The 27,390-nt window shown below is 59.6% G+C and overlaps 1 protein-coding gene across 1 annotated transcript; it reads left to right on the top strand.

Moving 5' to 3' along the window:
* The first annotated feature begins 1,484 nt into the window (after positions 1-1,484).
* LOXL1 (lysyl oxidase like 1) lies at positions 1,485-22,237 on the top strand. Its single transcript, XM_021693766.2, is given in 7 exon segments — positions 1,485-2,465; positions 2,467-2,740; positions 16,235-16,343; positions 19,214-19,351; positions 19,781-19,937; positions 20,420-20,515; positions 22,118-22,237. Coding segments are annotated over 7 exon segments (1,752 nt in total). The 5' UTR covers positions 1,485-1,607.
* The last annotated feature ends 5,153 nt before the right edge of the window (positions 22,238-27,390 follow it).

Genomic DNA, 27,390 nt, shown 5'->3' on the forward strand with positions numbered 1-27,390 from the left:
GCTGAGGGCCCCGTGCTGAATGGTTGCCGGCTGGATTATGAGGGTGGACAGTCACCTGAATCAAGCCTCATCCTGAGGCACAGTGCAATGGGTGAACAAATGCTGGCTGGCAGGGGTGAGGGCTGGGGCTCCAGGGTCCCCGAGGAACGTCCACTCTAGCTGTGTTCTCCCAGTTGGGCTCCAGGAGTTTCCAAAGTAGAGGGGAATCTGCAGGGGCCAAACTAAGGGCAAGGTCTTTCTACTTGGTGTATAAGCACAGGAAGGAAATTTCTGCCCACCAGTTCACGAGCAAGGTGGGAGAAGGCAGCCCAGGGGAGGCATTCAGAGGGTGACTTCTTAGATGCCAAGATGTTCACACTTCTGGCACCCTTCCTATCTCTGCCTTCCTCAGAGAGGACAGAGAAACTCCCAAAGCACTCTTGGGGACCATCTAGTCTAATCCTCCATTGATCAGATGTGGCAACTGGATCAGAGTGAAGGGGCTTGCCCAAGATCACCCAGTCACGGCACCAGGACGAGGCCTAGCTCTTCTGGATGCCCCTTTCTGCTGTTCTATGCTGACAGCGCTTGAGCCTCCCATGCCATATCAAAGACAGCCCCTGGGTCGCATTTTACTCACGGGCATACTCAGGTTATGGCCAGGCTACTATGATTCAAGAGACGCAGAGCAGAAACCTCCGTGATGTGATGCATAAGAAGCTGACCTCTCCCATGATTTCAAAAGTTCTATTCAGCACAAGGGCATAACCCCATTCTACAGATTTGGGAGAGTAAGGCCAAGAGGTGTGCCAAGAGGGGAAAAAGCTGAAGTTCCAGCCCTTTCGTACTCAGGCCTAAGGAACTGAGGTGCCCCTGGGGTCCAGAATCAGGTTTAGCATCTCCCCCAAGGAGGCCCACCAACAAGAAGGGTGTCTCTTGGCACTGGCTTTGCAGAAGGGGAGCTCAGGGGGTCCTGGGGAGAGGCTGGGGCTCATCCAAGCCCAGAGAAGACAGTAAGGTGAGACCAGGGGTGCTGGGTCCAAAGCTGAAATGGCCATAGGGGTGCTGACACCCCAGCCGTGTTCTGCCTGCACCCCCAGAGGCCCCTTCTACTCCCTGCTTCTTTCCCTTCCTCAGAGGCAGGTCTGCGGCTTGGCTGGAAGCTCCAGGGACTGAGGGAGCACAGCAGCTGTGGGACCGGCAACATAGCTAAAACCCGGCGGGCCGTAGGGCCCCGCGGAGGAGGCCCCAGCAGGCGGACCAGGCTGCCCGAAACCTCCCAACGCTCCCAGCCTGTTGCTTATTCATTCAGAGTGGGAAAGCGCCAGCCCAGCGGCCAGCGAGTACCGGGCTGGCCATGTAAGGCCCCCAGGCAGTCCTGCCTGTCCGGTGCCCTGCAGAGAGCCTCGTGCAGCCCTGGGCACCGCCCCTGCCCTGCCCTGACCCCTTGGCCTCGAAATGCTGTCATCGGAGGAGCCGTCCCGCTCGGGACAAGGCCAGCATGGACAAAGCTAGAGCTGGGGCAGGCAAGGAGCCGTCCTGTCCTCGAGGCCGTGGGAAGAGAAGCACGCACAGGAGTACACTCCTGAGAGCCTCTCGGTCCACCAGGCCTCTGCAGAGGGGCCACCATGGCTCTAGCCCGAGCTGGCTGGCAGCTGGGGGCCCTGGTGTGGGGCGCCTGCCTCTGCGTCCTGGTGCAGGAGCAGGAGGCGCGGCCGGGGCAGGGCTCGGACCCGGGGCGCTGGCGGCAGCTGATTCAGTGGGAGAACAACGGGCAGGTGTACAGCCTGCTCAACTCGGGCCCAGAGTACCTGCCGGCCGGGCCGCAGGGCACCGACAGTAGCTCCCGGGTGCTGCTGGCCGGCGCTCCCCAGGCCCCGCGGCGGCGCAGCCCAGGAGGCCTCCGGCGTCGGCAGGCCCCGTCGCTGCCCCTGCCCGGGCGCGTCGGCTCGGACACCGTGCGCGGCCAGGCGCGGCACCCGTTCGGCTTCGGCCAGGTGCCCGACAACTGGCGCGAGGTGGCCGTCGGGGACAGCACAGGCATGGCCCGGGTCCGCACCTCCGTCTCCCAGCAACGACACGGGGGCTCCGCCTCCTCGGTCTCGGCCTTCGCCACCACCTACCGCCAGCCGCCCTCCTTCCCGCAGCAGTTCCCCTACCCGCAGGCGCCCTTCGTCAGCCAGTATGAGACCTACGACCCCGCGTCGCGGACCTACGACCAGGGCTACGTGTACTACCGCGGCGGCGGCGGTAGCGCGGGGGCGGCGGCCGTGGCCTCGGCCGGGGTCGTCTACCCCTTCCAGCCGCGCGCGCGCTACGAGGAGTACGGCGGCGGCGAGGAGCAGCCCGAGTACCCGCCGCAGACCTTCTACCCGGCCCCGGAGAGGCCCTACGCGCCGCCGCCGCCGCCGCAGCCCGCCGACGGCCTGGACCGCCGCTACTCGCACAGCCTGTACCACGAGGGCACCGCCGGCTTCGAGCAGGCCCCCCCCGGAGCCGGGCCCCGACGCGCCGCCCGCCGGCGGCGGCAGCTACGCCGCCGACCCCCGCCTCGGCTGGTACCCGCCGTACGCCAACGTGCCGCCCGAGGCCTACGTCCCGCCGCGGGCCGTGGAGCCGCAGCCCCCCTTCCGCGTGCTGGAGCCGCCCTACCTGCCCGTGCGCAGCTCGGACGCGCCCCCGCCAGGTGGGGAGCGCGGCGGCGCGCAGCAGGGCCGCGTCAGCGTGGGCAGCGTGTACCGGCCCAACCAGAACGGCCGCGGTGAGTACCGTCCCGCGCCCCGCCAGCCGCCCTCCGGCTCGCGGCCACGGCCACGGCCGTCCGTGGGCCTCCCCCGAGCTGAGTGAGGAATTCCCCCACCCGCCTCGACAGCCACCGTGCGTCCCACCTCCCAGCCTCCCCAGGTCCACGCACCGTTGGTGGCGGGATTTGGCCAGGCAGGCCTGGGCTCTGACCCTGGCTGGAGAGGTCGGGGAGGGAGGGACTGGCTGGGCTTGGCGAGGAGGCACCTTCCAGACCTGGTTTGGGTCATCTGGGGACCAAGGGAAAGAGACCTTCTTCCTGCCCCTCCCTCATTTCAGCAGGGCGAGTCTTCCACCCCTGGAGGTGCCCCTAGGCCGACCCCACAGGGTGAAGCAGGGAGCATCAGCGTCAGAAACCTGGGTCTTCAGGGTCGGAAAGGCCTTAGGGCATGCCCCTGGAGGTGTGGCACTGATTTTGATTTTTAAAAGTACTGCTGCAAATACTACTTCTGGTTATTGAGTTTTCTGGCGCCCAGGCCAGTGCCTCCCTCATTTCACTCAGCTCACTGAGGTGCTGGCCCTGGGGGAGAGCCCCAGGGGGGAGCTGTAGACATCTCTCCCTCTGTCATTTTCTGGTGGGAGGGGGCCCGCAAAGATATGACCCGATCTTGGGAAGGCCCAAGCCATCTGTACATGAGAACACAGCGAAGGGGCAGCTTTTCCTCCTTGAGACGGACAACTCCACACATGCTGTTAGCAGGCGGGCTACTGTGGTGAGAGCCCACTAGGGCCCTGGCCAAGGCTAGATGGCTATCAGCCCACCCTCTGCTGTCCTAGAATTCCCCTTTCTGCCTCTGTATCTGCAAGTCCAAAGTCAGCTGCAGTCAAGGTTTTCCGTTCAGTCCCTCCAGGCTGCAGTCAGTGCCCCAGTTCTCTGCTCCCCACCAAGGTCGCCCGGCCAGGCTTGCCAGGTGAGGGCTGAGGCCCGCAGGGCCCGGGGCAAAGGCACAACAGCCCCAGACTTTGCTTCTCTGCCGCTGTCAGCTCAGGGCCTGCTGCCTTGTCTCCAGCCACACCGACCTGGGTGAGAGGCTGCTGCGGGGGGTGGGGGGTGGGGGGAGGGTTTCTGTCTCCCTCAGGGCTGCTGGAGTCCAAGGCTAGGGGAGAGGAGTGTCCCCACTGGTAGCACCCGCTGCCCCACATCCACGGCAGAGCACTCAAGTTGGGTGCTGAATCCCACTTGGAGAACCTGCAGGGGCCTCGGGAGAGGAGCCGGATGGGGGCCCCTTCTGTGATGCGATGAAGGATGTGTCCTCCTGCCCACCGTGGCCTCACCCACATCGGGTCCTCACTGAGACTTGCTACAGCCTGGCAGCAGGGTGCTCTAAGCTGGGCATCATCTGCTCCTAGAGCTCCTTGGAGGAGGGGGCATCCCACCTTATAGGGTGCTAAGCTTTCGAGGTGGCTTTCTGAGGATCCACGACCTCAGACTGGGACTCCTCCGGAAGTGCCCCACTCCTGGGCATGGGAGAAATCAGAGGCGGCCAATGCTACAGCTCTGCTGGCAGAGCTAGGCCCGGGACTCAGCGTCTGTGAGCCAAGCCAGTGGGTTTTCCAGGGCCCCTGTTGGGCCTGACAGTTCCTGAAGTTCCGAGGCGACCAGCCAGGGCCAGGCCATGTGCAGAGCGGCGGTACTTGGTGCTTATCAGAGTCTCTGGTCTTGCCCCTGAGCCCCACAGTTCGTCTGGGGTTAAAAGTGTGCTGGTAAGCATCACATCCGGCCCCTGCTCTGGAGGAGGCATGGCAAAGGGGACGCGTCCGTGCTGTGATTGGGCAGGCATTAGAGGCATGAACTAGGGGATCCCAGGTGAGGGGCCTCCCCGGTCAGGGGCTAGGGGTTCAGGGAGGACTTCCCAGAGGAGGAGGTACCTGTGCATTGCTGCAAGTGATGGCCATCGGCCCCCTCCAGGTGCTCCTTCCCCTAGTCATGGGTGGGGGGGAATTGGTGTGGGGATGGGAGGGCGTGTGGGAGCGCAGGCTAGTTTGGGGCTCACAGAGAGACCAGGGAAGGAGCAGTACCTTCTCCCCCATCATTGACTCCCCCTTCCCACCCTGCTAGGCCCAGACCATGGAAAATCCCAGTTAGGAGAAGGCCAAGCCTTGTGCTTGAGATCAGACCCCCAGGCCTGGTGTGGGAGTCCAGGCAGATTCTCTGGGACTGACCTCATTCCTCCTGGCCACACACCCAGGGGTCTGAGGCTGGGTGCTGGCAGGCTGTGTGTGTGTGGGCGTGGATGTGTCCTCACAACACCAAACACATGTGCGCTCCGCCCACGTCCCTCCATGTTTGGGCACTTTCCAAGCGTCTGTCCAGAGCCCGGTTTATTCCTCTGGCGCCCGCACCCTCTTCCCTCCCACCCAGGGCTGGGGCTGCCCAGACCTCCTGCAATCCCATTGTCTCCAACTCTGCAACTTGTAACTGGAGAGAAGACCAGGAAACAGAGGCCCAGAGAGGGGCACATACTTTGCCTGGCTCTCAGCAAATCCGTGCAGACGCCTGGAGGGGGGCCGGCAGCTTCCCAGGCCTCGCTGTGTCCCCTGCACGGCGCCTCTCCCTCCACCATGGTCAGGCCCTCCCTTCCCGGCCTCCTATCCCTGCTCCTGCCCCCCCCCCCCCCCCCCCCCCCCCCCCCCCCCCCCGCGCCCAGCTTCAGCTTTTCTGAGCTGGTGGTCTTTGGACCAACTAAGGTAACTCCAGGTCTCTGAAGACCACAGCTCTTCCCCCAGGGCTCCCCCTTCCAGCCCCGGCCAGCTTCACCGGCCCTGGCAACCCTGTGGAAGCAACACGGAGCAGCCTCCCTGGCCATTCTCCCGGGGCCTCGCTGATGGCTGCGCCAGCTTTGTCTGGCATGGTCCTCCACCCCTGTCCTCACATGGCCAATCAGCCCAGGAGGAAGCTCTGGCTGCCTCCTCCCTGGTCCCCTGCTCCCAGCCTCTCCCTGGCCAGTCCCTCTACACGTGGGGCAGATAAAGCCCTGGAGTGCTGACTATATTATTCTCCTGCTCAAGAACATGCTGTGGTTCCTGAAGGCTTTCAGGACAAAATAAATGCCTTAGCCTACCGTTCCAAAAGCAGAGGCGCCTCCTTCCTTTCCTTCTCCCTGCCTCACACCCCACAGACTCCTGGGAACCGGGCTGCCCCGGCCTAGAAGTCTCACCTCCTTGTACACCCAGAGGTATTCCTAGCGTACTCCCCTCTCCATCTAACCTCCCGCACTCAAGAAGCCAGACAGGACCCCTTCGTCCCTGAGAGCAGTCCTGGCTCCCTGTCCCCATCCCTACGCCCAGGCCAACCCCCCACCCTTGCCTCCCCTTCTCCAGGTCACCTCCCTACCTCCACAGAGCTTGGAGTAGATGCAGGGAAGGACAGAAGCTGGCCTCTACCCAAAAAGCATCCAGAGTTCGAGCCCTAAGGAGGGGATGATAATAACCACCTGGCCATCTGCTGAAGAGCACCCCCGTGAGCAGGGTGGCTGAAATGTGCACTGTCACTCACCCTCACAGCCTCCTGGAGAGGTGGGGGTGGTAGTCCTCTGGCACAGTTGAGAAAGCAGAGATCTAGGGAGGCCTCCCAGCTGGCGCGGCCGAGCTGGAACTCAGACCGAGCCTGTCATCTCTGCGCCGCACCCAGATGACCCTAGGAAGACCCACACTCCACCTGCAAGCCAGGTGGGGCAGGCCAAGCACCTCGGCCTCCTCCAGCAGCTCTCTGGGCCTCAGTTTCTCCAGCTGCAGCCAGGGGAGGGAGAATGACACTAGCATTTGTGGGCACTTTACGCATCACAACCCTTAATTATCGTAGCAACCCCACGAGCCTGGTACCGTTCTTCGTCCCATCTCATAGATAAGGCGACAGGCTCATCTGCTGATGTTCACACAGCCTCTTAGTCGTGAAACCAGGTTGTGAGTCTGCATGAACCCCCATCCTGAGTTCTTAACCACCAGACATAATTTTGTTCAACTTGATGTATTCTTGCCTCTCCTGCACACCTCATTTATTCATTCCTTCAGATATTTGCCTGTCCACTATGTTCCAGGCACAGGTTGTGACAGGCTGAGTCAGGACAGCGGATCTGCAAGGTTTTGGAAGCAGAGTCCCTTCCTGGTGTGGTGTTTGCGAAGACTTGCCATTCTCACTCCAGACTCCAGAACGCTTACGTCACAAGCACTTATATCGTGCTTTCTCGGTGTCTTCTACACTTCCTGGAGCTTTATGATTAGAGTCCATTAATGCTCAGGGCAACCCTAGGTATTATTTATCTTCCCCATTTAGCAGATGAGCAAACTGAGGCTCTCAGAGGGTAAGTGGCTTGTCCAGGTCACATCACTGGTGACTGGCAGAGCCAGAATCACAGCTCAGCCTTCCTTTCTCCTTCCCTGAGGCTGTCTTGGGAGCTCCTTCAGAAAGAAATGGAGCGTTCAGGCTGAGGAAGCTGTCGTGAGGGGTCAGACGAGCTGTGGAGACAGAGGGACCTGGGTCCTCTTCCTGCTCCCCCGTTCGGCAAAGGTCACTAGTGTCAGAACGAACAAGTTGTGTCCCGAGCAGCCTCATCTCAGGCAGACTTCCTGTCTCCTCTGTTATCATCCGGTTGCAAGGCCACATCCTCTCTCCCCTGGTCTCAAGCTGGACCATCCCTGCAAAAAGAGATGGCTCCTATTTTAAATAACAATCATAGAAGCTGCTATTTCTCAAACACTGTGCCCCAGACACAAAGCTAAGCACTGGATTTTCGTTTTCTCATTTAGTGGCCCCAGCAACCCCGGGAGGTAGAGAGTATCATCACCCCCGTGGTGCGGACCAGGAGCCCGAGGCTAGAGAAGCTCAGTGACTCATCTGAGGTCTCAGGACATCGGAGGCCAGGCTGGGAGCCAGGCTGCCCCTCTGCCCTGCTGGACCGCCCAAGCCTCTCCACGCCTACCCCTCAGGGAAAGCTATCTCCTTGTTTCTCTCAGGTCTAAAACCCTGGAAAACCCAAATTTGGACTTTTGCCTTGAGTTCGCAGGCCCCATAGGCCTTTGGGTGGTAGCTGAGCAGGGTGGGGGATCATTAGGGCCTTAGGAGTGTCTCGCCTCCTCCCTTCTCTCCTAACCCCAGGGGTGCCCATCTCAATGTCCTCTCAGCTCTGAAGGCTCAAGCGTGCACACACACACTCACACACTCACATACTCACACTGCCAGTAGTCCCAGCCTGAGTCCACCCCACTCCTGTCCAAGCCAAGAACACATGGAAAACTCCCCAGGGCAGTGCTGGAATGGCAAGAGAGGAAGGGGCGGGGGGAGGGGAGGAGGCGGGTGGTCCGCCCAGGCAGCCCACACCTGCTTCCAATTCCCGTGCCGGGCATTCCTGTGGGGCAGCAGTCGGCTCGGCGGCCGGAAGGAGAGGCTGGGTCTGGTCCCCTCCCCTGCTCTGACCTAACAGCCTCCTCACCACAGGCAGCTGGACCCAGAGGGCCTTTCTGTATGGATTCAGAATTACAGGGCCGGGGTTGGGCCTGGGTCCCTCTCCGCCTTGCTGACGAGCACTCAGGAACCGGGCATTTCAGCGTCACCTGGAAATGGGCTGGTGTCAGAACATCAGAGCAGGAAGGGATTCAGGTGGGGAAGGCAAGGTCCCGGAGGCCTTTGCTATCAAAGCCTCAGGAGACAAGCCCCCGTTCCTCCTGCTTGTAGACCGACAGCAACCATGGGTTGTCCAACCCCAAAACTAATCCTTTTTCAAAAGAAAGGACTTCTGGAATCAGTCCCAGCCTTTGCTTGATAATGCAGTCTGCTCAGGCAGACAGATGCCACCAGCCCCTGCAGCTGTTTGCCCCTGTGCTCCCAGGGCCCACAGGTGCTGGCCCCGAGCTGTGCACAGAGCAGTTAGGGGTGCGCCAGACCCAGGCCTGTCCTCGCCGAGGTCTCAGCCCGCTGGCCAGAAACCAGGCCACAGGATGCACGTGCCCAAGCGCACCACCCTCTCACGGGTCTCTCCTGCCCCCACCTGCTGTGCGCAGACACCTGGGCCCACAGCTGGGCAGCAGGCAAAGGCCAGTCCCCCCCACCCCCAGGGCTTGGAATTTTGCGCGCGCGCACACGTGATCTTGCAAGGCTCTCCTCTGAGGAGATTCATCCATTCAGAAACTATTACTGAGTGCCTTACTGCATGCTGGGCGCGTCTAGAGCTGAGTATTCCTTAGCGAAAAGAAAGACACAAAACCCTTGCCTTTGCGGACATATTTTCCTGCATAAACATGATAAATAGGGAAATAATAGAATGCGGTAAGGTTGTGGGGTGTGGTAGGGATGTGGTAATAGAATGTGGGAAAGTAGAGATAACTAAGATCTGGTGTGGGTGGGGAGGGGGGAGGAGCAGGTTGCAAAGGTGGTGAAGGTAGGCCTCCTGAAGGTGACATTTGAGCAGAGAGAAAGGAGGCAAATGAGTGATGCATGCTGGGATCAGGAAGAGCATTCCAGAAAGGGGAAACAGCCCATGCAAAGGCCCTGAGGCAGGGATTCCCTGGGGGTTTCAAGTGTGCTCCAGTCTGTTTAGAGCAGAGCAGGATGGGAGTCAGGGGCGTGAGAGGAGGCTGGCCAGAGAAGCAGCAGGACCGTGGAGGCCCCTGGGAGGACTTGGGCTTTTACTCTCCCTGCATTAGGGAGCTACCGCAGGCTTTGAGCTGAGCAGTGACATTTAAACGGGGTCGCTGACCACTATGCTGGGATGTGCAGTGGGGAGGCAGGCAGGAGACTCAGGTGAGGCTGATAGAGAGATGCAGGCAGGGGTGATGGCACCAGGCAGGGTGCTAACATCAGAGTTGGGGGGAGGTCAGATTCGGGATCTAGTCTGGAGATGGAGCTCATGGGATTTCCCGATGGGCTGGATGTGGGGTCAGGCATTAACACGAAGGTCTGTAGCCTGTGCATCTGGAAGGATGAAGCTGCCATGAGCTGAGATGGGAAGGCAGTAGGCTGAGCAGGTTTTGTAAGAAAGATGAAAGTTCGAGTCACTGTGAAGGGTCTGTGGGGCAGGGAGAGACCCAGGGGACAGAAGCATCCACAAAGGCTTCTGGAGGTAGGGGCAGGGGGCACCCCTGCAGGCCTGCAGGGGAGTGGAGGGCACCAGGGGCAGCAGGGGCCTGTGTTCACAGCAGGGAAGAGTGTGAGAGAGTGTGGTGTGCAAGGAGGCAGCAGACCGGCTTGGCCAGAGCAGAAGGTAGCTGACCTCCCCAAAGTTAACGTCAGCCTGCTCCCAGCTCAGCCCCAGCCTGCATCCCGGGCAGTCACTGAACTAAGCAAACACTCACACAGGTCCCCTTCTTGGAGCTGGGCCCTGCCACACAAGGGGGTGAGGCGGTCACTGCCCCTGGACTGTCTCTACCCGTTGAGAGGGGGCAGCAGACGTGTGCTGGCGGAGGGGTGGTCAGGACTGACAAGGTAGGCTTGGGGGCCTAAAGACTGTGAATCCCTGCAAGGTTGTGTGTGTGCGCGCAAAATTCCAAGACAAGGCACCATGGCGTCAGAGGCCGGGGTGCGAGGGAGCTGCCTCCTGAGCCTTAGGGCTATGCGATCTGGAAGGCTCCATTAAGGCCAGGCCACAGAAGGCCTTAGCTGCACCCTGAGAAGTCTGGGCCCGATTCTGTAGGCGGTGGGGAGCCCCTGCGGGTTCTGGGCCTGGCCTTATGGCTATCACAGCTCCTTTGCCTAGGCTGGGACTGCCCCTTCATGGCAGGACGTAGCGAATCCCGCAGCCCCCTTGCCAACCTGCTGGTCACACAGGTGCGGCCCCACCGGGCCAGCCCTGACAATTGAATGTCCTGATTATGAGATGATGATTTCATAGGGCTCAGAGCGGCCAGCTCCCCCCCTGGAGGCCCTGCCGGCTCATCTTTATGCAAGGCCCAGCTCTGTGAGCTCGTGGCTTTCCCTACCTAAGGGCTCCTCTGGAGTCTGGCTGCTGAGCCAAAACATCCCGCCCCACACATATCTCACAGCCCGCTGACCAGTTCCTGCTGGACCTTGTTTATCCCCCAGCCCCGGGCTCAAGAGATTAGGGCGATTTTGCATTCCACTTTCCTTCATCTGCTTGTGAGCAGGAGGCCTGGGGAGGAAAAAGTTCAAAGGAGCCGAGGTTTATGGAACCCACAGAAAGGGGGAAGCCAAGAGGGGAACAGGTGAGGTGTGGGCAAGTGACAGGAACGTAACCACAGGCCCTCTGCACTGGGCGGCCTCCAGGAGCCGCTGAGCAGGAGGGACCAGAGTTCTTCTGAAGCAGGAAGGATTTAGGTCAGACAGTGGGAGAATTTCCTGGCTGCTAAAGTATTGTCTGTAGAGGTTGTAAGAGGTCTTGGGCTCTTGCCCGAGGCTGGGGAAGAGACTGAGGAGCTCCTGAAAATCATCTCCCAAGTGTTTTTGGAGCCGTCGAACTGCCGAACTGCCTACTGCTCACAGGCAGGTTAGTGTAGTCTCTCCATCATCCAGATGGGGAAACTGAGCCTAAGAAAAGGGAAGGGTTGATACACCAGGGGATTGAAGGAAATGGCAAACTTGCCTTCTGGAGTCCTTCCCAGAGAAGGCCCCAGCCAGGTCCTGCCAGGGAAGAAGAGGGAGACAGGCCTCAGGTTCCCGCAGGCTGACATGTGGGCCAGCCTGGGGTGGGAGCATGGCAGCCTAGTCCTGAGCGCCTTATGAAGGGGCCTGGATCTGCCCCTCCTCAGAGGAAGCTCCAGGGATGGAGCAGGAATGCAGAATGCAGAAGGTCCTTATCCTGGGCTCTGGGTCTTGCCTGCCCTGGAGGGTCTGATGGGGCCCCCTCCAAGGCTGCCTGCAGAATGGCCTTGGGACCCGATTCACTTACACCCACCCCTCCCCAGCAGAGCAGCCTGGCTTCAGCCTTCCCAAGGGCCTTTACTGCCCTCTGCCTCAGTGTCCCTCCAACCCTGGCCCAGACTGCAGCCTGGGTCCCTGTGGGCCCAAACCCCATGGTCAGCACTTTGCTTCTGGGGAACAGTGCCCACAGGGGCCTGGCCCAGAGCTCTTCCAGGCCTTAAGTGGGATAGAGGACAGAGCTGGAGAAGTGGAGGCAGTGGGGCCTGAAGAGGGGGCAGGCCAGCCCCAGTTCCCACAGAAAGTCTGTGACGGAGGGAGGGTAAGCAGCAAGGCTCCTGTCTCCCTCCTGGGAGGGGAAGGCGGGATGCTGATGGTGACCAGGGACTCCTTGGGTAGCCTGAGCAAACCATACACCTGGACTCTCTGTGGTTGGCCCCACCTTGGGGGCCCAACACAAGAAGACTGGCTGTATTAGCCATGGAGGGCGCACACTGTGGATTCCTATTTAGCCATGACAAATCATGAGCTAGATAGACCTTAAAAGTTCATATGTTGACTGAAAAATCAAGAAATGGAATGAGATTCTAAGAAAGTATCACTTATATACTTCAAGAATGCATGCCTACCTCCAACACACTGCGGATTTTATATAGAGGTACAAATGTTCAAGGATATCTGTCGGAGGGTCGGGTGATGATGATGGTCAAAAAAAAAAAAAATGTTATTCCAAGAGAGGAGCCTTGCCCAGACCAGCGATAATGGTTAGTTTGCTCTGACGTGAGAATTATAATTAATTCAGTGTTTGCATTTAGACAAATGGGGGTCTCTGGGAGATGTTCTCATTGGAACCCACTTTATATAGAGTCTCCAGTGCCAGGTCCCAGGGCTGGATGATTCCATATTTTCTGGATAAAAGATTCCAGCCCCTCCTCAAAATGACATCTCCATGACTGAGGCTTCTCCCTGCTGAGTAAGCCTTACCCTCTCTCAAGGATCTTCCGTACACTTCTTGGGGTGGGGGGTGGGCACATGGTCCCGCTGTAGCTGCACTTCAGGCAACATGGGCCATCTTGCCTGGAGGGCCTGGTTGGACCCCCTAAGCCAGAAACAGCAAACCAATCCCCTATCCCTCCATCCATAAGCCCCTGCTCACGCCTTTCCTCCCCTGCTTTTTTTTTTTTTTTAAGATTTTATTTATTTATTTGACAGAGAGACACAGCGAGAGAGGGAACAGAAGCAGTGGGAGAGGGAGAAGCAGGCTTCCCGCCGAGCAGGGAGCCCGATGCGGGGCTCGATCCCAGGACTCTGGGATCACGACCTGAGCTGAAGGCAGACGCCCAACGACTGAGCCACCCAGACGCCCCTCCTCCCCTGCTTCTAACAACACAGGGTGCCCTCCAAGTCCCAGCCCCCTGGGGCTGAGAGCCCAAGCCTGGGGGCCCACTGCTCATGGAAGCTAATGGAATACCTCATAGGAGCGCAGGTGGAGAAGGAGGCATTGTTCTAGCTGAGGGAGGGGCCTGCAGTGCCCAGGGACCTCTGCAGGGGGTCCCCTCCTCTGACCGGGGTAGGGGAACCCAGCCTGAACTCCGAGGCTACTCTCTTTTCCAGCAGCTTCCCCCAGTGTGACAGAGGTGGAGCATGGCCAGGGGGAGCCAGTTAGGAGAGACACAGGACCTCTGTGATGGCCAGAGATACAGAACAAAGAAAATAAAATAATGGTAGGAGTGATTCCATTTAGGGTCTAGAAAAGGCATAACTCTCTACAGTGATTAGAAAACAGAGTAATGGTTGCTTGGGGTGGTGGAGGAGGTAAGGGGCATTAATGGGAAGGAACAGGAGGGAACTTTCAGGGATGATGGAAACAATGCAGAGCTTGATGACGGCCGTAGTCACACCGTTGCACCATTTGTCAAAATTTATCAAACTGTAAACCTTAAGTCTGCATTTCTGTGATTAGATTATACTTCCAAAAAGCTCATTTTTATAAAAAGAGTAGTAAGTGGAGTCCTGGGAGGGGGTGGGGAGCTTCTCCTAGGGCTGCCCCCACTCACTCTACAACCATGGGCAAATTCATAGCCCTCTCTGAGCCTTGGTCCCTCCAGCACCTCCATGTGCCCTGGTGTCTTGCGGGGGACAGGGTGCAGAGCACCCTCAATCACTGGGACAGTAAAACATTAAGCCACTAATCATTAAAGAAACTTGCCTGGCAGAGGCCAGTGTGATGGGACAAGCAGTCAGCCCCAAAGCATGGTAGGTTGCCTGCTAACGGGGTGAGTGGGACCTAGTCCCTGCCCTCAGAGAGTGCAGAGTCTGGAGGGGAGTAGACCCAGGTAAATACAACAAAATCTAATTGTAGATCAAGACGGATCTAGTGGTGGGACAGACCTACGCGCGACCTGGAATAGCACTGCCAGTCAGGGAGGACTTCCTGGAGCAGGAGGTACCTGTGAACCTGAGATTCATCAACAGTAAGAGGAAGGTGGTCATCTAGGGCCAGGGCCAGGGCTCAGATTGTGAGGAGCAGTTCTGAGGTGTCTGTCCGTAGTCTTCCTCCCAAATCCCCACATGTAGGTGCTGCAGATGCCCCTCCCCCGTGGCTTTGGAACTTACAAAACAAAATAAAACAAAACCCACCCACACAGTTACAATAAAAAGGATTCATGATGTCAAAGCAATTCCTTAAAAACTTTTAAGTACAGAGTTTTTTAGTACATAGTCTGGGGACAAACAATGAGTTTGAGGTTCAGAGTTGTTGACAGTATCCAACCTCAGTGTGTTTGGACTCGGTACAGGACCAGGGTTGGGGCTCAGTCATAGGCCGGGAGGGGCACCAGCCCTCACTGGCCCTTAATACCTCTGGCCTCTTACTCAGCTGGCTCTTCGAACTTCCCTGGACTGCAGAGCCAGCTCCTGGAATGGCCTAGAGAGGAAGCGTCGGGCCAGAAAAGCTTTGAGGAGCCATCTGTGCATTGTTTATTGAAACCGGGCCTGGGGTGGGGGAGGCAGGCCATCTGGTGCCAAATACTGGGTCTCACGAGGCTTCAGGCCCAGCGAACCCACCCCCACATGCTGCTGCGGGAAAGGCACTTTGATGATAGGGAAGGGGACCACTCCTGTCTTCCTCACCTCCCCCCACCAGAGGTTTCCGGGTACCAGAGGGTGAGAAGTGGCTTGGCAGCGAGGTGGGCCCTAGCTTTGAGGGCCCAAGGATCCCCGGGGAAATGACTGCAGGCATTCCTGGAGCTTGAGTAATGGGACCTCGGCTGGCCAAGACGGCCCCCCTCAGCCAGGAGCCACCTCATCCTCACCCACCCTCGTGCTCCAAGCTTCCTCTTCATTCCGAGTAGGTGAGATCATACCGGCTGCCGGGACCAGGCTCCCGCGTGAGGCCCAGGCCCAGGGTGAGCCGGGCTGGGATCCCGGAGCCCAAGGGATGGGTGTGTGAGGGTCTGCCTCACCTTCGGAACCTGAAGGCTGGCCAGAGGAGCTGGACTGCTGTCTGTGTGCCTCAAGCACCCGCACCTTACTTGCCCCCCAAGAGCACAGGGCTTGGAAGAAAGTCCAGAGCAACCTGTAACCTCCTGTCCTCGCTTAACTGCCAGAATCCCGGGAGCCTGAGGGCGAGGGGACAGAGAGGCCCCAGGCTCCCTCACCCTGAAGTCGCTGGCCAAGCTGGGGGAGAGCCCAGGGCTCTGGAGTCCTCTGCCCCCCTCCCAGCCCGCCCTGTGCCCCACCACTCCTGCACTCGCTGCCCGGGACCACCGCAGGCACGGAGGTGGGGGAAGTGCCCGATGGACAGGCCCCTGGCTCTAGCATGTCCCGGGAGCAAGTGATCACGGGGTCTGAGCAGACTCCAGACTTCCCCTGGGCCCTGCAGGGGAAGCAGCCAGGCCCCTCAGGTTGCAGGCCAGAGGATGCAGACAGGCGAGGGTGCGGTTAGGTCTGGGGGCCGATGGCAAGAAGAAAGAAATCCTGAGAAGGTCGGGCTAGGTGCCCAGGCCGAGAATCCTGCCCTGTCAGCAGCCCACTCTACGGGTGTGTTTTCCCGCTTGCCCTTCCCTTCCTGCCCACCCTGCTTGTGCCAGCCAATACTCACCTGGCTCTGCCCGTGGCTTTCTGGGAGCCACTTGGGGCCAGAGCCCAGGGCTCTCTTGGTGATTCAGGAAGAATGCTGGCTGCAGAGGGCATCTGGGGGCTGGTGTCCAGAGGCCTGGCGAACAAGGACATGGAGGGAGTGCCTCTGTCAGGAAATTGCTTGGTTCACTCAGTCCTGCCTCCAGGCCCCTGTTCGTGCGGCTTGCCCTGCCAAGTGTACCCTTACCCTGTTCTCTGGCTCACCAGACTCCATCCTGCCTCCCAGACCTCGCTCCTGTTCCAGCTCTTCCAGGGGGTCTCAGAGGCTCCCACAGCACGGAGCTCCAGAAGTGAGCCCCCGTTCCCTGACGTCCCCGGCCCACACCTGAGCCCAGAGGGAATCGTTCCAATCACACCCCTAGCTCAGGTTAGGAAGCTTCTTGGAAGAGGCGACAGCCTGTGTAGAGGAAGGAGAATGGTAAAGGGCGGTTGGGGCTGGGGAGGTCTCTGGGCATTAGCCGTGGCCAGCCTGACGCCCCTCCTCCATCTCTCCCACTCCATCGCCAGGTCTCCCTGACTTGGTCCCGGACCCCAACTACGTGCAAGCCTCCACTTACGTGCAGAGAGCCCATCTGTACTCACTGCGCTGTGCCGCGGAGGAGAAGTGTCTGGCCAGGTAAGGGGCCAAGGCTGAAGTGTGGAACGTGGAGACAGTCTCTGGGAGTCACCCAGAGCCCGTGCTCATGCCAGCCAGGCTGCCCACAAGCCGAATGACCCTGGTCAAGCCCCTGAACCTCTCAGGACCCGGACCTCTTCGTCTGTGAGTCTCGCCTGCCCCCAGGGAGCCAGGAGGGGAAGGGGACAAGCGAGCATTTCTGTATGGGTCACGATACAAGGACCTTTGCCATGGCACTGAGGGTATGTGTTCTTCCAGTCAGGCAACTGAGGAGCAAAGAGGTACTAGAACCTTCCCGCTCTGAGCTGCCCCATGAGAAGGTGCTCCCACAAGGACACAGGGAATTCCCCCCAGTGGGGGAATAGCCTTCAGGATAGAGGGCAGGAGTGCGGAACCGTCCCCACGGAGGACAGGTTGGCTCTCCAGCTGGGGCAGGGAGCACGGTGACAAAGAGGCCTCAGTTATGTGTGGCAGTGGAGAGAAAGGGCAAGGAGACCAGTTTGCAAGTCCGAGGAATGGGAGCCCAGCTAGCTCTCCCTTATTCCTGGGTGATTCTGCTTCCTGCAGAGCTCGCTTCTGAATGTATTAACCGTGAATATTCTGTTCAAATACATGCGCTTCGGGGACATCCCCCTGTGCTGAAAGAATTAAAGATGACATCGTCCTGCCTCGTCTATTGACATCCCTCTATGTTGGAGAGCACCTGTTTTTCTTAATTACTTGCTGCCTTTTTTGTTTTTGTTTTTGTTTTTGTATTTGAATTCTTTATTTACTTTTACTCTTAAGTATCTGGGAAGCCCTTTGGAATCTCAGCATTTTCCCAGTTAAGGAGCTCCCGCCCCTCAGGGTAGCTCACGCGCAAGGCGTGATCTATCCATAACAAGATAAGGCACTTGCACCAGAATGTAACTTTGCTCACTGCTTCCTTGGCCCAGAATGTCTTGCCTTTGATCGTGGGTAACCAAAACCACGGAAAGCGAGACCACGGATAAGGGGGTCCACTGTACCACTCAGTCGGCCTGCGCATTAGGTCTGGTCTCGTCAGTTGTCCCTGGGAAGAGAGCATCCTGATCACGTTCCCGCTACAGTCCCTCCAGCAGGGAGCACGTCAGAGCCTCCATGGCAGTCCACCGAGGCTGAGTTTTGAGGAGTTGGGGTCAAAGCCAAATGATCGCCCCATCTTCACGGAGCATCCTGCGGGCCCAGACCCGAGCTCCCAGACGGGCTGGGGAGCCGGCAGCCCGGTCCGTGTCCTGGTCCGCAGGATGACAGGACCCAGCCGCAGAGAGTGGGAGGAGAGTGGGTGGGAGCGGCTCTCGGGCCGGAGCTGTCAGGGGGAGGTGCGAGGAGGAAAGGCTGGCCGGGGCCAGGCAGCCGAGGCAGCGGGGCGTGGGGCACAGACCTAGAGAGCCGGCAGAACTGAAGCTGGGGCGGCGGGGCGCTCGGGATCGTGGGAAGTACAGGCCGCAGAGCGCTACCGGGGCACAGATGCTGCCGAACCCGGACCAGGAAGGGACTCGCTCCAAGTCTCAGCGCGGGTCTGTGGCCAAGCTGGGCCTCGAACCTAGGCCCTGATGGGTTCCCACGGTGGGCTGAGCTGAACAGAAGGGCAGGATTGAACTGAACAGAGGGAAGGCGGAGGTTTTGTTCCAGCCCAGACACAGACGGATTCCAAGCCTCTGCCAGACAAGGCCAAGGGCCTCACGTCCTGGCCGACAGAAGCCTGCACCGCCTGTTGTGCAGACATCCTCTCAGAGAGCGAGCTAATCCCTACAGCTGGCCGCCTCCTGCCTCTGGCTTCGGGACCCAGACCTTCCTGAGTGCCAGGGAAGTGCCCCTGAGGCCGGCCAGGACAGCTGTCAGCAGTCCTCCAGGGAAGGGCGGAGCCTCGGTCAGCCCCTGCGCAGGCGCGCACGCACGAGTGTGTGTCTGTCTGTCTGTCTCTCTCCCCGCGCTGCTGCCCCTCATTCCTCTCTCGCGCCCCTTCTCTTCTCACAAAGTCCGTCTCGGTTGGGAATTAGGGGTCAGCAAGTAAATTGTGAGCCGGCGGTCTGCAGCAGACTCGTGCTCCCCAAACAGAACAGGGCAGGTCGCTGGCCCGTCAGCCGCGCAGTCGGGGAAAGGTGGCCTAGTCACCCCGACCTAGCTCAAGGGGCCTGTGGGATCAGGCTGGGCCGTAGGAGGTGCTGTTAGAGCTCACAGGCAGTCAAGGGGCCTCTAAGTGCGGCAATCAAGGCAGACTTCCTGGAGGAGGGAACCTGAGTTCCCTCCTAGGAGGCCTAGGAGGCCGGGTGAGTTCTGGGTCAAACGAACAGCATGGGCAACAGTATAGATTAACAGGAGTGAAGTCTGCTGGAGAAACAGTGTTTGGAGCTGGAACCCCAGGATGTGTGGGGGAGCCGCAGGCCAGACAGGATCAGGAAAGTGAAATGGCTTTGACACGGAAGAGCCCGAGCTCGTTTCTTAGGCCCATACCTGAGACGTGACGTACTTTGGTCAACAATCAGGGCTCTGTGCACTTACTAGAATCTCCTGGATAGGGCCCCTTTTAAAAAGCCCTCCAAAGATTTTGATATGCCCCCCCCCTCCCCGAGGCTGCCCCCAGCAGAGAGTCACCTGCAGGTGTGATTGTCCTTGTTAGGCCTGATGCCACTTGAGAAAGGCTTCCTTGGTAGCTGCCGGCCACGTGCTGGAAGCCAGAAAGGAGGGGACCGCCCAGCCCGTGTGCTCACGAGAGTTGGGGAGAGGCCTGAGCCGCAGCCACAGGACGGGGAGTCAGTGGAGAGGATCTTCAGGGACAAGTCGGCCCATTCCGGGTGTTGCTGCCGCGGGACCCAGCCCCACGCCCGTCTCTTCACCTGTCCCTGCAGCACAGCCTACACCCCCGAGGCCACCGACTATGACGTGCGGGTGCTGCTACGCTTCCCCCAGCGCGTGAAGAACCAGGGCACCGCGGACTTCCTCCCGAACCGGCCACGGCACACGTGGGAGTGGCACAGCTGCCACCAGTGAGTGCCCCGCCCCCCACGCCCCCACACCCCCCAACCCCAGCAGGCGGGGGTGGGCGCCCCCTCGGTGCCTGAGCTCCTCCCCCCAGTTAGTGCCCCGGGAGGAGCTGGTGCTGGTGGGAGGGCCTGCCATGGATCCACCCCCAGGGCAAGGGCTCTTTAGCTAAACTCGACTGGAAGAGGATCGGTCTTAAGGGACGGAAATGTCTAGAATACAGGGAATGGCCCATGGCAGGCTAGTCCAGGTGGGAGCCCAACAAGGAAGTGAGGAGTCCCAAGGAGGTGCTCTCTAGGGTGATCTGGCTAGGAGGGGAGCCCCAGAGACACGGCCCTGGGGGACACAGGATTGGTCAGGAGGCTGGACCGTCTCAGGAAGCCCAGCGGTGACTAGGCCCCCTTCTCTCTCCTCCTCCTGTCCTTTGACCCCAGACATTACCACAGCATGGATGAGTTCAGCCACTATGACCTGCTGGATGCAGCCACAGGCAAGAAGGTGGCTGAGGGCCACAAGGCCAGCTTCTGCCTGGAGGACAGCACCTGTGACTTTGGCAACCTCAAGCGCTACGCGTGCACCTCTCACACACAGGTCCGGCCGGGCGAGAGGGCCAGGGCGGGGACCCAGGAGTACGGGCTCCTGGCCGCTCCGCTCGGTGGGAGCACGGGTCTTCTCACCCGTCATCAGGTCACCACGGGGTCCCTTCCTGCATCGCTCCCAGGCGTGTCTGCCCCTAGAAAGAAAGGAACATTCCAACAAAGTCTAGATGGCATGGTGTTCCTTTGCCTGTTTGTCCACCCAAATTCGCCTTCCTGTCAGTCTGTCCAGCCACCTATAGAGTGTCTATCTATCCTGCCCGTCTGTCTCTTCATCTGTTCCTCCATCCGACTCTCCAGGCATCCCCCTCCTTCAGTCCCTCCCACCTGGCTGTTACGCCTCCCTATTTTCTGTCTGGTCCATCCACCCAGCGGGCTCTAGAAGGGAGGAAGGAGGGGCCCAGACTGCTGGAGTGGCACTGGGTGGCTCTGAGGAGTGCCCAGCACCCCAGCCTTTACTCCTGTCCCTTTCCCCAGGGCCTGAGCCCCGGCTGCTATGACACTTACAACGCGGACATCGACTGCCAGTGGATTGATATAACCGACGTGCAGCCCGGGAACTACATCCTCAAGGTGGGCCTCCTGGTCTGGGGCGCTCCCTCCTACCTGCCGCCCCCGCTCCGTGTCCCTGCCTCTGGGGTGCGCTTCGGCCTCAAGGGCATCCCCTCGTCCCCGGCTGCGGAGCCGGGGGCCGTCACGTCCTGGCCATCACGCGGAGGTGTCCTCTGCCCGTTGGAGGGTCTTAGCCTCAAGCAGGCAGAGGCTCCCTTTCCATAAAGACAAGGAACCTTGGGCCCAGGTGTGGCGATGCTAGAGGTGGTCTTCCCTGGGGGACAGAGGACTTGGAGAGCTATGCGGTGGACCCCCTGTCTGCAGACGGGAGGCTTTGCGCCCTCCGCAGGAGGACGCTGCCGTGCTCTGAGAGGGACCTGGCGCTCCTCACAGGGACCCCCACAAAGCCAAGGGCCCCTGGGACCAAGAGTCCCGTCTGGCCTGACCCCCTTCTCCAGTGTATGCTTGCTCCAGTGCCACTTCCCTTGGGGTGGGGTGGGAGCGAGTAGAAAAGCCTGTCAAGGACACACAGCCCAGTGTGGTACGTCCATGCAGGCTGCGCAGGGCCCGGGGCGTCGTGGCCTCCTCCATGTAGCTGCGAAGCAAGGGCGGGGAACCATTCTGCCCCTGGACCCGCTGCTCCACACCCAAGAGCAGGAGACGGAGCAGTGAGCAGGGAAGACCGGCTTGGGAGGCGCTCTGAGCCGCATGAACGCGGCCTGCTGGGAAGGCTGCATTTGGAACACAGCAACTTGGGAGCCTCTGGTTACGGCCCCATCCCCAGCACCTCCCAGCAGGCTCGGCGGCCCCTCTGCTCAGACTCAGCCAGGGGCCAGGGTTGTCAGGGGTCTTCTCCTTCCCGTGTTCATCCACTCACCACATGTGTACAAAGGCCCCTCTGAGTTCCAGGCACTGGGATTCAAACCACATCAGTAATGCACACTTCCTGCCCTGGGGGAGTGTAAAGGATTTAAAAGTAACATGTTCTTAGATGTTCTGCAACTGTAAATCTGGGTGTAGCCTACCCCAGTGCAGCCAGTTAATCCAACATTCAGAAGGCCTCCTTGTGTCCCGACAGGTCTTCTGCAGACAAAAGGCACAGCTTATGCCTGGGCCATCCCCTTAGTGTCAGGCATCCCCGGGTCCAGGGCGGGAGATGCCACCTGGCAGCGGACAGCCCTTGCATGGGTCATCTCGACGGACATGTGTGGTCAAAGGGTGCCAGCCTCGGACTCAGGAGACTAGGCCCGGGATCCCTGCTCGGCCCCTCATTCACTGCTGTGATCCCTGGGGCAGTGATTCAGGCTCTCCGACCCTGAGCACCCCACGCAGGGCCCCCCTGGCCTGGGCTCTGGCTCTGGGGCAGCTTCCCATCTTCCAGTAAGAGTGACCTGGTGATGTTTTCTTCGACCACGAGCTGTCTCTTCTTCCCTCTCTGCATCTCTCCGTGTCTCTGCGTCACTGGATCTCTGTCTCCATAGCTCTTGGTCTCAAGTGGTCTTTCTCCTCCTCTCTGTCCCCTCCATGTCTGTCTGTGTGCATCTCCACCACCTTCCCTGGTGACCAGGTGAAATGCAGCCCCCCGACCAGATCCCTTTCCCTTCTGTTCCCCTTCTTCCTCAGGTCCACGTGAACCCAAAGTACATTGTGCTGGAGTCTGACTTCACCAACAACGTGGTGAGATGCAACATCCACTACACAGGTCGCTATGTTTCTACAACAAACTGCAAAATTGTCCAGTAAGTGCTGCCCCGGCCCCTGTCCTCCCCGGGGAACAGGCGGGGGCCATGTGAACCACACAAGGTGCCTGCGCTCTGGGTCACCTTCCTAGCCAAACACGGCTGCGCGGGAGGAGCCTCATCCATGCCCACCCCGAGCTGAGTGCTCGTGGTGGGGCTCCAGCCGCAGGCTGTTGATCTGGGGCCAGATTATGCGGCTCCCTAAGCTCTCCCAAGGGGGAACCAGCAGCAGGAAGCGGCATACTTGGGGGGGGGGGAGTCTGTCTGTGACATAGGGCAGGTCGCCTCACCTCTCTGAACTACTTTTCTCAACTACAAAAGAGGCCCCTTCCTAGGTAGGCTTGTGAGATTAAAAGAGTGAAAGGCCTGATGTCTGGTGTTGGAGAACCTTCCCAGCCGTGCCCTGTGAATGGCAGCTGCGTGACCAACAGTGTCTGTGGCGAGTGGATTCAACGAAACAGTCCCAGATTAGAACTGATGCTGGTTGGGATGAGCTGCCATCTGGGCCCAGGTATACCAGAAGCTGAAGGACTCTGGCCCAGGCCTTTGGCACATGGCTCCGGGACAGGGGCTCAGTTGCCACTGCTCTAGGCTGTCTGTCTTCAGTCTGGCTCCTGATTCCCCATGTGAAGTACTTTGCAGAGGTACCTTCTGCTTACGAACTCACCAAGAAACCCCACCCCGCTTCATGGGAATTTAAAATGTTTGATCAGCTCAAAGCAACTCTTTTCCATTAAAACAAAAACAAAATAAAACAGGAGTAGTCCTAGAACTTTAGTCCATCAGCTGGGGGACAAATGGCAGAGATTTCAAGGCCCAGAGATAAAAGCACATGCTTATTAATGATTGACAGGTATGAAGTTTAGCCTGTGACCAGGCTCAGGGCTCAGTGTGTGCCCAGGATTAGGGCTCAGTGTGTGACCAGGCTCAGGGCTCAGTGTGTGACCAGGGTCAGGGCTCAGTGTGTGTCCAGGATTAGGGCTCAGTGTGTGACCAGGCTCAGGGCTCAGTGTGTGACCGAGATTAAGGCTCAGCGTGTGATCAGAGTCAGGACCCTTTAGCTGCAGCCACTAAGCTAACCGTTCACACACACACACACACACACACCCCACCACCACCACCGCCACCCCCACCACCCTGTGTATATTAAAAATGAGAATAGCAGCCTCTAGTTCAGTATAGAGATTAGATTCCTCATAAATTGAATTTGGTCAGAATTGTCCAGGTCACAGAGTATGTTTAAAACAACTGACTCCTGCCCCATCCTTGGCACCTTGGCTCTTTCGTAGGCCTGGGTTTCTGACCTCCTCCTCCCTCAGGTCCTGTCTCATTCAGCCATTCCCAATTCAGGGGTCACCTAAATGGTAGAGGGTTTCTGGGAAGCAATTCCATGGAAGGAGACAGAGGAAGGAAGGAAAGGGCACGCAAGAAAAAAAGGCGGCCAAGGGGTGTGCAGGGAACCAGGGAGCCTACATCCCTCTCTTGTCCTGCCTGCCGCTGGGAAGGGTGGATTAAAATAGCATCCCATTTCCCGGCCATGCCATGAGCTAGGCCCCTCAACACGGCAGACGGAGAAGCAGCCCCGTGCCCCCCTCCGGCTTCCCCGGGGGCCTGCGGGCCAGGGAAGGCGGAGGCCCTTCTTTCCAAGCCCTTTACATAAGTGCTTGGAAAGACTCAAGTCTTATTAGAGCGTCTCTGGTACCCTGACCACAGGCAGGCGGCCGGGCCAGCACACAGGAAGCCGGACACAGTGTTCCCAGAAAGGCCACGGGACTGACGCCTGTGGCTTTCGGTCATGTTTCAGAAGAGGAGGAAGGAGGCTTTTTTAAAAAGCACTTTGTTAGAAAAAACAAGACAGTGTTCCCAGACAGTAGCATCTCTACTGATGGCCTAGAGAACACTGTGGAACTCAGGGCGGTGGGGGGCGGGGGGTGCTGAGACGGCCCCTGTGTGGGTGGGGGAGGCCCAGACACCCGTCTTCTGGAGGCTGGGGCTGAGGGTTCCACCGCGCCTGCCCTCCCTCCCTCGTGGGATCTGGGCCTCCGCGGGGCACACAGCTGAGTGAGGGGCCTGCCCCGCAGCTACCGTTGACCTGCTCGCTTTCTTTCCTTAGATCCTGATCTCGCAGAGGATGGACAGGCGGCCAATCTCCCCACTTCCCAAAGCCGGCCAGGCTCCCCAGGAAGCCTCCTGCCAGGACTGACCTGGCCCCCCCACCCCACAGGCAGGGGCAGCTGGAAGCCACAGGCATCCCTCCCTGCCGGCCTCAGGGAGCAAACGCAGACCGAAACCACAGGGATTCCGGATGCCAGGCCCAATTTTGTACTTAACTCTTCTCGACAATGGTATTTTGTCGGTTGTTGGTTTTTATTTTTTATATTTTGGCCATATCACAGAGCAAGATTGCCCAGGCCTGGGCTGAATAAAACAAGGTTTTTCTACTCTGTGGTTCTGCACTGTGGCCTGCCGACTGGGCTGGCCAGAGCGAGGTCGGGCTCAGGGGACGTCCTCGGGCTTCCTCCTTCCCCTAGCAGAATGTGGCAAGGACAGCCACCACCTGTCAGGACCGCAGCTTGACCAAGAAGGCATCCAGCCCAATGTGGAAACCCTGTGGGTTTATCCCAAGGCCAAGCCCACTGTGTGGCAAGGGGCCCACATCCCTGAGGGTGGGACCCTGGTGCCGGGGTGGGGGCAGCTCTAGCCCACTCACCCCTGCTCAGGGTCCCCCTCCTCCGCCTCCCTTCTTCCTGCAGCCTCACACTCTCACCCCCTCCCTTTCTCACACCATCGCTCACTCTACCAGCCACCCACTGCCGTACTCGAATACTGAGTACCTACTGAATGCCGGGCACAGGGAAGGGGGGAGGGTGTTCACCACGCCTAGTGAGACTGAGAAAAGGGAGAGCCTTCCGTAGGCAGGTGGCGTCTCCGAGGAAGGGAAGGGACAAGAATCTACTTGGCTCAGGCTGAAGGGGGTGGGAGTGGGAGGTGGAGGGAGACCCCGTGGCCGCCGGCCCTCCCTCTCCTGCCCTGGCCGTGGTATCCCCAAGGTCCCAGACACTGGGTCGGGGCAGGAAGAAGCAGAAGGAGGGCGCCTCTCCTCCTCCCCTAGCATGAGCCCTTAGGGTATCTCTGCACCCACCTGCCCCTTCCTTCCTTGGGGATTAACACTAGTGAGAACGGGCAAGGCACTTGGTCTAAGAATCAGAGCTCTAGGGGCCAAGGCCAATTCTCCTTGTTCACTGGTTATGTGACTTTGGGCAAGTCCTGTTCTGGGCCTCGGTTTCCCCATCCGTAAAATGGGAATGCCCTTGTGCCTGGTTCACATGCTGACACAGAGCCAGTGAGCCGCTGTGACAGGGGCAGGCACCGGGGGAGCGGCAGGGGGGTTGCCCAGCCCTCCACCTCACTTTGGTTCTCACGCTCTTCATGCCTTGGGGCCCCCGGCAGCAACGGGGCGGAAAGGCAGGGCTTCTTGGAGCCAAGCAGTTCCTCCAGAAGGGTCCTGGGGCCACTCCCTAGCCCAGTCAGCAGGATGGAATGAAGCCTGGCCACAGCCTCGCACCTTCCCTCACTGAGTCGTGCTGGGATTCAACGCTTTCCTGGCACGGGATAGGTGCTGAGACCCTGCCGCCCTCCATGAGGCGCTGGAGAAGGACTGCTTGAAGGACTGAGGAGTGTGGGCAGGAGCCTGTCATCCAGGGCTCCCCATTCTGCTGTGGCCTTGCCCATGTGTGCCCCCAGAGATGCTGTCCCAATTCCAGCCCCACCCCCCTCCCTTCTGGGTGCCCCCAGAGTGAGCAAGGGAGGTCTCAGACAAGAAGGACCCTAGGAGGTCGAGTCAAAAGTCCCCAGTTCCCAGGCCAGACAGTTGAAGCCCAGAATGGGAGCCTGTCTGAGGGCCCAGGTGAATCCAAGACAGACCCGGTGCTGGAGCCCGTGCTCAGCCGCGGGCCAGGGCCACATGCTAGGTGTGTGCCAGTGTTTTCGGGGGCAGTATCCGTGCCTTCAGCTCAAGGAAGCCTCCTGGGAGGCACAGCGCTCAGGGGCCAGAGGGTGGGGGAGCAGCACCAGCAGGAGGAGCGGGATCACCTTCCCTGCCTGAACCAAGAAAGAGTGATTCCCTGGAATCCTTCACATTCCGAGCAAACAGTACGGGGTTGGACTGGTCAGTGAGGTCCTCGGTGCCACACAGAGAGTCCCTCTTGGTCCTGTGTGCCCCCCTGAGCTGGGCACTCAGCCCCATACAGGACCTTGTGGGGGAAGAAGAGAGGCCTGGTGGGCGAGCCATCGCCACGCCCGACTCAGCACCTCGCTCCAGGGCTCACAGACCCAGAGGGCCTCCACCAGCGCGTCTGGGCACTCATGTGCCATCTAGGTCACAAAGGGCCTCTCAGACACCTGCCCAATACCCTCCGCCCCAGGCTTGCTCAGGCCCCGGGTGGAGAAGCTCACCACCTCTCAGACCATGCTGTGAGAAACATCTCGGGGGGCAACAGGCCTCCTGTCAGCCTCCTCATAGGTCTAGGCCACAGAATCTGTGAAGTACTAATAATTTGGGGAAAGCGTGGCTGGAAGCAGGAAGGACAGGGAGAACAGACACCATGCAAGTGGCAGGGGACCTGGCTGTGGTCCTAACTCTCCCGGCCGCTGGGCCTCAGTCTCCCCATCTGTGCCCCGAGGGACGGGGCGCCTTGGGCCCCTGTGCTGCTCCTCATCTTCCAGAGAATTGGGCAGAAGAGATGAGAGGGGAGGGAGAGGAGCGGTGACATGCAAAGCCCAGGCTGTGTGGCGACAGGTCAGGGCTCTGCTGCAGGACGGAGAGCATGGCAGCCAGGGGAGAGACGGCAGCCTGCGGAGGGCCTGGGGCATCACTGGGCTTGGGGGGTCCTCCAGACAGAGGCTTGAAGTGGGGGCATCAGATGCCAAACCAGGCTGCAGCTGGAACCTTCAGAAAGCCTCACAGTGGGCCTTGGGCAGGGGAGGGGGGCAGGGCCGGGGTCTCTGGTGAAAGGACCACTCAGACCCAGGTCCCGCAGCATTCCTGGCCACAGCCTCGGTCCTCTGCCCTCCCCTGCCACCTAAGCACCGAATTCCACGCCTGCCCCCTCCCCAGAGCGGCAGTGGGGTCTGTGCCTGCTGCGTGGGGTCTGTGCC

Source organism: Neomonachus schauinslandi, chromosome 9 (genome assembly GCF_002201575.2).
Source record: "Neomonachus schauinslandi chromosome 9, ASM220157v2, whole genome shotgun sequence".
Classification (NCBI taxonomy): domain Eukaryota; kingdom Metazoa; phylum Chordata; class Mammalia; order Carnivora; family Phocidae; genus Neomonachus; species Neomonachus schauinslandi.